This window comes from Salvelinus sp. IW2-2015, unplaced genomic scaffold (assembly GCF_002910315.2).
Source record: "Salvelinus sp. IW2-2015 unplaced genomic scaffold, ASM291031v2 Un_scaffold1146, whole genome shotgun sequence".
In the NCBI taxonomy this organism is placed as follows: domain Eukaryota; kingdom Metazoa; phylum Chordata; class Actinopteri; order Salmoniformes; family Salmonidae; genus Salvelinus; species Salvelinus sp. IW2-2015.
Window position 1 is genome coordinate 55,889 of NW_019942755.1, and position 13,851 is coordinate 69,739.

Sequence of the window (13,851 nt, forward strand, 5' to 3'; positions counted from 1 at the left end):
AGATATTGAAAAAAACAATTCTACAGATCAACCTCCAATAGAGCATGCTGGGAAATGTGTTAATGATGGGCGTGGTTTTGGTTCAACTGTGGTTATTAACACCAACACTGGGGTTCTTTTACACCACTGAGTGTTAATTTAACTGAACTCTTTGCAGTGTTAATTTAACTGAACTCTTTGCAGTGTTAATTTAACTCTTGAATTAAACACCAGAAATGTTACACTGAAAAATCAACACTCGTTAATACTGGCCAATTTGCTGTGTGCTATGAAAGGGACATAGTGTATCTGCAGGCTTCCACACATTTCAAGAACCTTTTAGAATTCTKAAGAACCTTAGATGCCACATTTAGAACCCCACACTTAACTCAAAGGTTATTTATCGGGCAAGAGTTCTCAACGGAACCTTAAGTGCTGAGGAAGAACCATTTAAGAACATTKTTTTTCCTTCAGTGTACTAAAGGAGGGGATGGAGAGAGAAAGTGGATTGTTGGAAATAGGGATATTTTGATGATGATTGAGCCAGAGAGAACGTTACATTCCCCAACAGTGAAAATGTACCTCTCTTCTAGGAAAACAGAGAGATAAATTAGATTAAAGAAAGAAGCCAACGCTCTCTGTATCTTTCATTGTCGACAGATAGAGTTCAAAGTTCAGCACTTTGATTACAATGGTTAGCATGTGTATTATAAAACTGTGGATGTAAGCAAGGTAATGATGCTCTTACCTAATGTCTTACAGATAGTGAGGTCAGATAGAGTTCTCCCACTCTGTTCAACTCAATAGCCTCCCAAAAACAGTGCATTTGGAAAGTATTCAGACCCCTTCACTTTTTCCGCATTTTGTTAGGTTACAGCCTTTCTAAAATGAATATTATAACCATCACAAGATATTGATCCATCCAAATCCATTGTCATTGTCTTGATTTGAAGTTTGAGGTTGCCAGTAGAATCTCACTGACTCTCCCAGACAGCCAGTAGAATCTCACTGCCTCTCCCAGACAGCCAGTAGAATCTCACTGCCTCTCCCAGACAGCCAGTAGAATCTCACTGCCTCTCCCAGACAGCCAGTAGAATCTCACTGCCTCTCCCAGACAGCCAGTAGAATCTCACTGACTCTCCCAGACAGCCAGTAGAATCTCACTGCCTCTCCCAGACAGCCAGTAGATTCTCACTGCCTCTCCCAGAGAGCCAGTACTATTTCTTGGATCAAGGAACCTCATGATCTATATAATTAGGACAAATATCCAAACATGGGTTCATAAGGACAAACTACTTGTAGGACAAAATATCATCAGAGACATTCACAAAAACCACCAACATAGAGAAGAAAACAGTATATCCATTTCTCCCTCACCGACATCCAGGTTGTATATTTGATATGGAGGCCATCCCAGATCGAGACAGGACAGACACATATATTTGTGTAGTAAAGCCTGTGCCTTATTTGTCCTTGGTGGGCAGTAAAAAGACAGTGCGGAGACTACGCCTCTTTGCCTTCTCTGGGTCTAGTAGGACTTGGCAGGGGTTCACTAGGTCTGATGAGGCTCTGATTGCCCACTGTTTTCTGAGCTCCGCTGGGTTCCGCTAGGCCCTGCACAGTGTGTGTGTGTGTGTTTGTGTGTGTGTGCGTGTGTGCGTGTGTGCTAGACTCTGGTAGGCCTTGTTCCTCCCACCATCTGGTTGCCGTTACCACTGTTTTTTACTTTAGACAGTCAGACACTGTGTTTGTATTTGAGTCCCCAACAACTGGAGGTTCTGGTTTTCAAGGGAAATGGAAAGAAAGCCTGTGACAGGACATCCACTTTTGGACGTTAAAGGTGCAATATGCAGAAATTGCTCTGCCATTTCCTGTTTGCAAAAATTKGAATAGTTATCTTAATTTCAGTTTATGTGAGAAAACAAGCAATGTATAGCGTAGAGCAGTGGTCACTAACCGGTCGATCACAATCGACTGCTCAATCTCCAAGACATTCCTAGTCGATCTCCAAACATGTCTATAAAAAACCTAACGATAAAGCCTTGCGTTCATATTTTTTAAAATTGGTTTTGTGTTTTTGGCGATAGGCAGCCCTAGTGCCGGGAAGGCAAAGTGTTCCCATTTTGAACCATTTCATGTGTCAACACTGCTCCCTCGCTCCTCTCAGACTGACCATCAGATGCAGGCCGTCAGTTCAGTAAAAAAAAAGAAGCTAATTATTATGCTCACTCAGCTGTGCCTCACAAGTAAAACAACTAATTCATTTCAAAATGGTCTGAGAAGAACAACATTTGCAATTCAACTATAGCCAATATGCAGTGATAATGTATTGGGCCTTTAGCTTACTGCACAAACCTCATTGCTACAGAACTGTTTTAATTGGTTAATGTTGCATATGCTTACATTTCATATTTAAAAAAAATCTAGCAGTAGATCTCGGCTTGTAATTTGACTCAGAAAGTGATCTTGGTTGGTGACCACTGKTGTATCGAATCATTGTACCATCTAAACCGCAATRAAATATATTTTCAAAAAACCAAAAATATTTCATTTTCAACTGTTTGAAGTTGGTGTACTAAAACCGAAAGCAAAAGATTAAAAAACAAATCCTAAGAACAGGAAGTATAGAAATAGCACACATAGAACAGATCTACCACTTCATAGACTTCCTTCTAACGACGATGACAGATCTATAACTCACAATACTATGTGAATCTGATCGGGTAGCACAAAAAGTTACATATTTCAGCTTTAACAAGACTCCACTCCATCTGAACTCCTCATCAACATTTACTGGACAGGTTGAACAGCGCAGAACCTCCCTGAACAGCTTTTATCTTCTTCTCGTCAAGACCAGTATGTAGGGGATCTATACTGAACAAGAATATATAAGCAACATGTAAAGTGTTGGTATCATGTTTCATGAGATGAAATAAAAGATCCCAGAAATGTTCCATAAGCATTAAAACCTTATTTCTCAAAAATGTTGTGCGCAAATGTGTTTACATCCCTGATAGTGAGCATTTGTCCTTTGCCAAGATAATCCATCCACCTGACAGGTGTGGCATATCAAGAAGCTGATTAAATATCATGATCATTAAACAGGTGCACCTTGTGCTGGGGAGAGTAAAAGGCCACTCTAAATGTGCCGTTTTGTCAAAAAACACAATGCCACAGATGTCTTGTTTTGAGGGAGTGTGCAATTGGCATGCTGACTGGAGCAATGACCACCAGAGCTGTTGCCAGAGAATGTAATGTTCATTTCTTTACCATAAGCCGCCTTCAACGTCATTTTAGGGAATATGGCAGTATGTCCAACCGGCCTCACAACCGCAGACCATGTGTAACCACGCCAGCCCAGGGCCTCCACATCCGGCTTCTTCACCTGTGGGATCATCTTAGACCAGCCACCTGSACAGCTGATGAAACTGTGGGTTTGCACAACCGAATAATTTCTGCACAAACTGTCAGAAACCGCGTCAAGGAAGCTCATCTGCGTGCTCGTCGTCCTCACCAGGGTCTTGGCCTGACTGCAGTTCGGCCTCGTAACCGACTTCAGTGGGCAAATGCTCACCTTTGATGGCCACTGGCATGCTGGAGAAGTGTGCTCTTCACGGATGAATCCCAGTTTCAACTGTACTGGGCCGATGGCAGACAGCATGTATGGCGTTGTGTGGACGAGCGGAATGCTGATATGAACATTGTGAACCATGGTGGCGGTGGGGTTAAGGTATGGGTAGGCATAAGCTACGGACAACAAACACAATTGCATTTTATCGATGGCAATTTGAATCCACAGAGAAACCATGAAGAGATCCTGAGGCCCATTGTCATGCCATTCATCATCCGCCATCACCTCATGTTTCAGCATGATAATGCCCGGCCCCATGTTGCAATGATCTGTACACAACTYCTGGCAGCTGAAAACTTCCCAGTTCTCATGGCCTGCATACTCACCAGACATGTCACCATTTGAGCAAGCTTGTGATGCTTTGGACCGACRTGTACGACAGCGTGTTGCAATTCYGACCAATATCCAGCAACTTCGCACAGCCATTGAATAGGAGTGGGATAACATTCCACAAGCCACAATCAACAGCCTGATCAACTCTATGTGAAGGAGATGTGTTGCACTGCATTAGGCAAATGCTGGTCTCACCAGATACTGACTGGTTTTCTGATCCATGCCCCTACCTTTTTTTTAAGGTTTCTGTGATGCACAGATGATTATCTGTATTCCCAGTCATGTGAAATCCATAGATTAGGGCCTAATGAATTTATTTCAATTGACAGATTTTCTTATGAACTGTAACTCAGTRAAATCTGTGTTCAGTTTCTTTTACACATGCTACATTAAGTTAGTGTGTGAGAGGGAGAAGAGGCGAAAGAAAGTGAGAGAGAGAGAGATAAAGAGAGAGCATCGGATTCAATTGATGTTTGTGAATGAATTTCTCCGCCTATGCCTCCAGCACTCCCTCCCTCTCAATTCAATTCAAATTACTTTATTTTACTATCTCTCTCTCTCTCTCTGTTGTGACGCAATGTGTTAGCAAGAGTGCTTGTAGGCATGTGCGTGTCACAATGTTTCCCCCACAGTGGAGCTAAATAAACAGTAGCCTAACGACCAGTGATTTCTCTCTCAGCTTCCCATAACCAAACACAGGGGCGCAACTTTGGTTTCAGAAGTGGGGGGACAATTTACCCCCTAAAAAGTATAACTTTTGGGGGGGTCGGATAAACACTTCAAACAGCTTACCTGACCAGTCGGAGGCGTGCTGAGAGTCACTCAACATATTCTAGATCATTACATTCTATGGGGCACAAGGGCCCCTAGCTGCCTCAAAACAAGTTCCTTTCATGGCAGGCACACTATCAATAACTCACCATGAAACAACGATTGACAAAAGCATATTCCAGCGTTCAAAATCTAAGAAAATTCCGTAAGATGATGTCAAATCAAATCAAAGTTTATTTGTCAAACGCGCCAAAAACAACAGTGAAATGCTTAYTTACAGGCTCTAACCAACAGTGSAATTTTTAAGTAAAAAATAGGTATTAGGTGAACAATAGTTAAGTAAAGAAATAAAAACAACAGTAAAAAGACAGTGAAAATAACAGTAGCGAGGCTATATACAGTAGCGAGGCTATAACAGTAGCGAGGCTACATACAGGCACCGGTTAGACAGGCTAATTGAGGTAGTATGTACATGTAGGTATGGTTAAAGTGACTATGCAAATATGATAAACAGAGAGTCGCAGTAGCGTAAAAGAGGGGTTGGCGGGTGGTGGTAGGCGGGACACAATGCAGATAGTCCGGGTAGCCAATGTGCGGGGGCACTGGTTAGTGGGGCTAATTGAGGTAGTACGTTCATGAATGTATAGTTAAAGTGACTATGCATATATGATAAACAGAGAGTAGCAGCAGCGTAAAAGAGGGGTTGGGGGGGTATAATGCAAATAGTCCATTTGATTACCTGTTCAGGAGTCTTATGGCTTGGGGGAAAAAACTGTTGAAAAGCCTCTTGGTCCTAGACTTGGCGCTCCAGTACCGCTTGCCATGCGGTAGAAGAGAAAACAGTCTATGACTGGGGTGGCTGGGGTCTTTGACTATTTTTAGGGCCTTCCTCTGACATATAGAGGTCCTGGATGGCAGGACCGAGCAGTTGCCATACCAGGCAGTGATGCAACCAGTCAGGATGCGCTCAATGTTGCAGCTGTAGAACCTTTTGATGCCAAATCTTTTTAGTTTCCTGAGCGGGAATAAGATTTGTCGTGCCCTCTTCACAACTGTCTTGGTGTGTTTGGACTGTTCTAGTTTGTTGGTGATGTGGACACCAAGGAACTTGAAGCTCTCAACCTGCTCCACTACAGCCCTGTCGATGAGAATGGGGGCGTGCTCCCTCCTCCTTTTCCTGTAGTCCACAATCATCTCCTATGATTCCTATGTCCATGAACCTATGATGTTGGCTACCATTGCCCATTCCTATGTCTATGAAGATACTTTACCTGAAGTTTTGACATGATATGGATCCTATGCCAGCATAAAGGAGGCCTATACCCTGGTGTTAGAGTTCAATGATGGATGTGGTAGCCTACATCAGCCATTCTGGACACACATCTATTCTATTCTGGATTCACACTTCTTGTTGTCTTTCTATGGCTTGTGTAAATGTGTAAATGGCAAGCAGCTACCACCACCTATTGGCCAGGAGACTAAATTGCATTGCTATTCCCTCTTCCACAATTGCAATAAGTGGAAAATCAAGACACTTCAATATTGCTCAGTAGTTATTGTCTGTATTTTAGTTAATTTAAGTACAAAATTGCCTAGAAATTCCTATCTACTTTATATTGATGATGTTTAATAAGTGTATGTCATAAACTATAAAAAATAAAGAGAGTCGCACACTGCATATATAAACTCCCAGTCATTTATTGGGTAAATCACCAACGTTTTGGCATCACTGTGCAGTCTTCAGGGTGGGAGTTTATATATGTAGTTTGCGACTCTCTTTATTTTATATAGTTTATAGTTTATTCGCCGTTATTCAGCACCTCCACACAAAATAATTGTTCTGGGTCAAAATATAAATTTATCATCAACAATGACAGGACAGACGAATGGGATGAATGCTGTTGTCAAATCCATGTGCCCAGCTCTAAACTTCCGGTGGCCACTTAATGGTGTTTACTTAACCCTCATACCAAACCAAGTGTTAGTCTAAGCTACTGTAGCTCAAAGCTTGTCAGAATAAAAAACTGTTCAGTCTCGCTTCCAGTTTTTTTTTTCTTCTTTAGCCAACTTCCTACTAGATCAGCTAGTCCAATATTCGACACCCTAAAGGAAAACCTAACCTGGGTACTATTCCTGAATTCCCTGCATCATTGTCTTGACAAACAAAACTAATTAGACGATGACATGAATTTGGCAATGCAGATGCACACTGGCACTAATGTAGAACCATATCTACACAATATTCACTGTAGGTTTTACAATTCAGTTTACTGTGACTTGAACGGAATGCCTCTTTCAATCAACTGTAAAATCAATTATAGGTTCTCGCAAATCAAAGGTTATTGAGTGCTGTCTTAAGGACATATTTACAAAGCTTTTGTTCATCTATTTACAGAGCCAAGTCACTGACTAAAGAAAAAAAATGCAAACTGGGGCTATGTTCAAAACAGCACCTTATTTACCTTAGGGCCCTGGTCAAATGTAGTGCACTATATAGGGAATTTGGGACGCATTTGAGATGTCATTTGGGACGCATCCATGGAAATGTTTCATTTTTCAAAATTTAAGATACATTTTGTAAGATAATGAAGGATTTGAAAGGGGATGAACAGGTAATCACATGATCTTCCATTTTCTCCTACAGACATGCCACCCATGATGGACGTAAAGGGCGAGCCAGGGCCCCAAGGAAAACCTGGACCTAGAGGCCCAACTGGGCCCTCAGGACTTCCGGGAAAACCAGGACTGGGGAAACCAGGTCTCAATGGCCAGCCTGGCCTTCAGGGGCCTCCAGGCTTTCCGGGCATTGGGAAGCCAGGACTTCCGGGTCTCCCAGGAAAGGGGGGAATTAAGGGGATGCCTGGGAATAATGGCGAGGTTGGACTCCGGGGTGAACCAGGTCCCAGAGGACTTCCAGGTCAACCAGGTCTCCCTGGGCCAGCTGGCCTGTCTCTTAATGGCAAACCTGGCCTTCCCGGTGGGAGGGGCCAACCTGGGTCTCGTGGAGAACCAGGACAGAAAGGTGGGCCTGGAAATCCTGGGGAGCGTGGACTCAAGGGAGAGAATGGCAATGGGAATCCTGGATTGCCAGGAACCAGGGGCCCCAATGGGCTCAGGGGCCCCCCAGGGCCAGCTGGTAATCAGGGCATGGGAAAACCAGGACTTGACGGGCTTCCTGGTCCTTCTGGGCCTAAAGGGGACCAGGGGCTCCCAGGAGGAATAGGAGAGCCAGGGAAGGCTGGCGGTCCAGGGCTGCAAGGCCAACCAGGATCCGTCGGATTGGGCAAGCCTGGTAATGATGGATTGCCTGGAGGACCCGGTCCACTTGGGCCTAAAGGTGAGCCAGGACAGAGGGGTTCTTCAGGGTTTCCTGGAGGTCCTGGCTACGGCAAACCTGGTCTACCAGGGACAAAGGGAGACAAGGGCCTTTTCGGGGGACCAGGCGTCCCTGGAAATAAGGGAGATTCTGGGATGGCGGGACAGCCAGGAGACATGGGCCCAGATGGACAGCCAGGACCACCAGGAATACAGGGCCCCATGGGGCTTTCAGGAAAACACGGCATGCCCGGCCTGAAGGGAGAGTTGGGTCCACAGGGGCATCCAGGTCTGCCAGGGATCAGAGGGGACCAGGGTCCCGGTGGTATGTCTGGAAAACCAGGCATGCCTGGAGACAAAGGGCTCCCGGGCCCTAACGGGGCTATCGGAAAACCTGGGCCCAAAGGCGAGGCAGGGCACATAGGCCTGCCAGGAAACCCAGGTCTTTTAGGCAATCCTGGACCAAAAGGGGAGCTTGGGTTTGTTGGGTCTCCAGGACCAAGAGGCCAGTCTGGAATCCCCGGTCTGCAGGGGCCTTCAGGGCCAATGGGGCCACAGGGTATCCCAGGTCTGAAGGGCGAACCTGGGCTGCCGGGTTTTCCAGGTCTGGGCAAGCTCGGAGAAAAAGGAGTTCCAGGTCCCCAAGGTCCCCCAGGAAAGCCAGGCAACTCTGGACTCAACGGCAACCCCGGCCCTCCAGGGCCACCCGGGCCCCCTGGCCCTGCAGGAAACGGACAAACCGGGGTGGCTGGGCTAACGGATTCAGGGCTGGGTGGGGACGAGGTACCAGACGGGAGGAACGGAAAACCACAGTTTGGCCGTGCAGATCTCTCCGCCACCCTGTCACCCGCGTTTACCGCCATCCTCACCACAGCCTTCCCTCCCTCTGGGATACCCATCAAGTTCGACAGGACCCTTTACAACGGGCAGAATGCCTACAACCCTGCCACCGGTATCTTCACCAGCCCCATGTCTGGCGTCTACTACTTTGCCTACCACGTGCACGTAAAGGGATTCAGTCTGTGGGTGGCGCTGTACAAGAACTATGTTCCAGCCACATACACCTACGACGAGTACAAGAAGGGCTACATGGACCAGGCGTCCGGTAGTGCCGTCCTTGAGCTGAAGGAGAACGACCAGGTGTGGATGCAGATGCCCTCGGATCAGGCCAACGGGCTCTACTCCACCGAATACATCCACTCGTCCTTCTCAGGGTTCCTGCTCTGTCCCACATAATGGCCTGCTAGTCAACGATCACCTAGGGTGCCTTCTGATGTCCCTATATCATAACACCGGCAGCCATTACAGAATAACACCACCTGTATAATGTTATCATCAACAACATAAACAACGACAGGAAAAGACGTTGTGAACGGAAGATGGAGAATTAAAAAGCAGGAGAAGGATACTTCATGCTGTGCTCTGTTTTTATCTCTTTCTTTAAAATGTCTGTTTTTTTATTTTTATGTGTTTGTTTTTTTAGCTTATATTATTATAATTATTATTATTGTCATAATTGTTATTATTATTATTTTGTCATCGTTGTCTGTATTGTTGTTGTTTATTGGATTCGGACTATTAAGTGCCTTACTTTGTCTAAGTAACAGTTATTATGCTGCGTTCATAACTAATTGGGAAGGTGATAATACCAGTTGGATACAATCAAGTGCTTTGAACTCATTGAGAAAAGCCGATTGGCTAACAGCTATCGCGCTTGTAAAATATTATAGTGTTTAAAAACCATATTAATAGCTTGCTTTTTATAAATAATGTTTTGTTGTTGCATTTAACTGCCATAAATGCTGTTATCATTTCCTTAGTAGGTGACGTTGGAGGTCAGCATGTAGGAGAAGTCGGAGGTCAGCGGTTATAGATGAGTTTCCCACTAGTAATTAACAGTTAGAGGAGCGTTCAAGTGGATTTTTCCCAGTCGTATGTGGTAAATACCACCTTCCCACTTGGTTATGAATGTAGCATTAGTTCTACCCATGTGACTGCACATCCTACCCAAATGCTCTGATATCAGTAGGATGAAATCGTCGGACCCTGGGGCTCTGATTGGTTCCCCTGGCTGTGGTCACTTCCTGCACAAAAACCTCCCATTTCCTTCTATGTGCACGTCCTTCCTATTTAAATCAATATTTCACATAAAGATGTACCATTACACATACAGTATGAAGAGTATATTCAATAAACAATTCCTTACGTGAAATAATATCCAATACTTTTCACTTTACTTTTCTTCTTTAAAAAAAATACCTGTTATAGGGATCAATGGATCATTGTTTATCAGTATGCTCTGATGTTTTGACAGTCAACTTCCAGTTGTCTGTTGGGTGCTAATTTTCTGGTTCTATGAGAGGCTGGTGCTGAAAGCATTGCTGGTCATACTAGAAGGTGACGGTTTTGGATCATGGCTATTGATCAATAAGAAGTCATTGCTCTATCCAACTTGTGTAAGATCCACACAAAACAGGGGACACATAGAGATAGCAGTATTAAAAATCCAAAAGAACCATGCTTTCCCAATTTTTCCTCTTCTTTGATAAAGCATCAATATCCAAACCAGTAACCTAAAGAATTATAAATACTGTATATAGAACACATTAAATAGACAAATAAATAAATCTATGAATAAATGTGTAAGTTAATCATTATATTAATAAATACATTATGCGTCAGCTCATAGACAGAAGTTGTGGGCCAAATGCATTAGGATCAATGCCATGTTTCCCTGCATCGATCCATTCTGTGGGTATTCCCATTTACCACCTGCATTGCAGCTCCTATGTCACCCTCATTACGTGCTCTACGGCACACACATGTCGATGACATCACTGCTTCTTGTGTCCGCTAATACCATAGCTGCGGCCGAGCAATCAATGCCCTAGTACCTTTCACATTAACATTTAGAGTGAACGTTCTGAGGGATAGCTCACATTAAAAGCCTCATTCTGTCTACAAACTACAAAGCACATCACAACTACAAATCACATTAACAACTGGCTAAAGGCCATCCAACCTGTTTCTACAGAATAACCCTTTCAAGGTTCAGATGAAACCCAAATGGATGCATTGGGTGCAGTTCAAATGATCTTACACAACGCTCCCAGTATTTGGTGCTATAGTTATTATCTCATTGTGATGATAAACGTACAGTAACAATGTATAATCCTCCATAAGCCTCAGTATTACATAAAGGCTATACATTCATTTTCCACCTAAAGATACATCCACAACTAAAATGGTTTGTCCATTGCTTGGTTAAATGGAACATCTGATGTTGCCACAGTATATTCCTAGCAGAAGTCTTCTGACAGGATATGAAAGAAGGTTAACTTTGGAAAATGACCATGCATGAATCTCCATAATAAGTAAAGAGAGAGAGAGAGAGAGAGAGAGAGAGACCGACAGAGAGGGAGAGAGGCCCTGTGGTTGTGAAATTGTTATTGTTATTGCATAACAGTTAACATGGCTCTGTTATTTCTGGGAGAAACGGTGGAACTAAGGTGAGAAGGGTGTTTGCTGTGTGAGTTCTCCTAGTGCAGTACAGTGTTTCTGCCTGCATCTATTTTTTAATCCCAGCCATTAACACTTCACCTGGGTGAAAGATGAACTGCAAAGACCATGGAACATGCTTTCTGAGTCATGCACTTCTAGTTAATATTCCACCACAGTTTTGAATTGAAGATCTGATGTGGTTCAAATAGGACATGTGTGTCATCATGAAGGTTACCTAAATGTACATGTATGGTCCTATAGCTTGGGCAATGTCGCAAAGAGAAGAATTTGGTTTGGTAGTAGTAGTGGGCTACACATCATACAAAGAGGAGAAACGTCAAATAGACACGTGGGAAATGTATTCCAAGTAAGACGACAGTAATGTTGGAATAAAAACATGAAGGTAGACATGGGAGAATCTGGGACGGAATGAACGGGACAATCTATCGTGAAGACCTTCATTTTCCAGTGACCTTGGGCTCAAGGTTATATCATACAGTATATCACAATCCCTTGCTGTAAGTTCAACGTAGGGGCATCATATAGTATGTTTCCATCATTAAATATATTCAGTATTGGTCATCAATGGTGAGAATCCACCATTTAGACTGCCCTGATGCTATTCATGGTGGATATAGCAGAATGGTAGGTAGCACCCATTTATTTTCCTACATTTTGAGTTCTCTCTCTGTAACACAACCCAAGAGTAGAAGTTGTATTCAGATTGAGAACCTGAGGCCAACATTCAATCAACATGGTTATCCAGGTTCCTGCGGTAAATAAGAAGAATAATGAATGTAGGGATATTGCTCTGTTGTCTGCATATTAATACAATTGCTGTATAGCTGTGTCTAAAGAGTTACGTTTTTGAAATGTCCTGGAGAAACGGTCATCGGTTTTGACTGAGTAGAGCCTCATGTCTCACATTCAGTGTTTTCGGTTTATCCAAAGCACTCCCACTAGTCTCTGTGCCCCTAATCCTCTCATCAGAACCTGAACATACCTTAAGCAACGTTTGTGTATCATTATTGTTGTGTAAGTCTACTAGACAATTCAAGACTTGTTCTTGTTATGTACTGTATATCAGACATTTGGAAAGCCATTTTTGAGTGGCGTGGTCGGATAGACTGTTACTCTCCTTTTGTCTATTCCTCGTCGTAGACAATGTCACTTGGTTTCAGAGCTTGCAGTGTGTGCAAATCATTTTTCCCAAATGTACTGCCTTGATCATAAACTGATTAGACTTGTTTTCTATTCAATGATTTAAAAAAACTATATATATATATATATATATTAAAAAAATACGCCTTGCTTCGGTTTTAAGGGATATTTGTTTGTTGTAGTTTGGAGATAGATACAAATGGGCATTTTAATTTGCACATGACCTTAATGAAGATGTATTTATACATTTGTGATAATTTAACAGTAACGCCAAAACCGCCCACCGAAGCCTAGATGGTATAAATGGTATTTAACAGCATTGAACGAGATCATTTAGAACACCTAGTTAGTATTCTAGCATTGTTCATGAAGGATTCTTTTTGTGGATTAAAAAAAATATGTTTTTTTTTGTGTAATGTACAATGTATCAACCTATAGGATTTTTTGTCTTATACATGGCTATTGTGTGCCCTCTATGCAATAGAATATGGGTATAAAATGCACTCTTTTTGATTGAAAATGTTTTGTCTGCTTATACAAAATCTACAGTACTTGATTGTATTGATACCAAATCAATAAATACTTTATTGTATATCTGTGTTGATTTTTTCTAGATTCCACATCCATGTGAAACACACATCACATTTGGTTACAGGGAGTATTAGTAGTGTATGCTTACTGTGTCTGGGGCTTAGTATAAAAGACTGTACATAGGCTATCCAATTTGCTCCAATTTGAATGGTATGTATAGTACCAATGAAGATATAGGCCTCAAGTCAGTGATGGTATCAATGTTCCATGGTCGGGTAATGACTTCACTAGACGGAGCATAACAACCACATCTACATCCATCAAACAGACTGTGTGTGTTTTTGCCTATCACACACACACACACACACACACACACACACACACACAACAACACACACCACACACACACACACCAACACACACACACACACACACACATTGGAAGCAGAGCTAGCGCTTCACAAAGATGTCCAGTGGAAAAATGGGTGGCCTATCTAGCCTGGCTGATGCCAGTCAAGTGACTCACAAGGAGGGAGAGCTATGACACACTGGTCTGGACAGGTGGCCGTTGTTAATGCAGTATTCGCACAGAGGTTGTGCTTTTTTTCTGGCTGAACATTGATTGTGTT

At 43.1% G+C, this 13,851-nt stretch overlaps 1 protein-coding gene across 1 annotated transcript in view; it reads left to right on the forward strand.

Annotated features, from left to right (window-relative positions):
• Positions 1-13,283, forward strand: part of LOC112069907 (collagen alpha-2(VIII) chain-like) — a 21,855-nt gene extending 8,572 nt beyond the window's left edge. The window contains exon 2 of the mRNA XM_024137299.2: positions 7,359-13,283. Within this exon, the coding sequence (XP_023993067.1) occupies positions 7,361-9,265 (1,905 nt within the window). The 5' untranslated portion in view covers positions 7,359-7,360 and the 3' untranslated portion in view covers positions 9,266-13,283. The remainder of the gene's footprint in view (positions 1-7,358) is intronic.
• Positions 13,284-13,851: the final 568 nt, after the last annotated feature.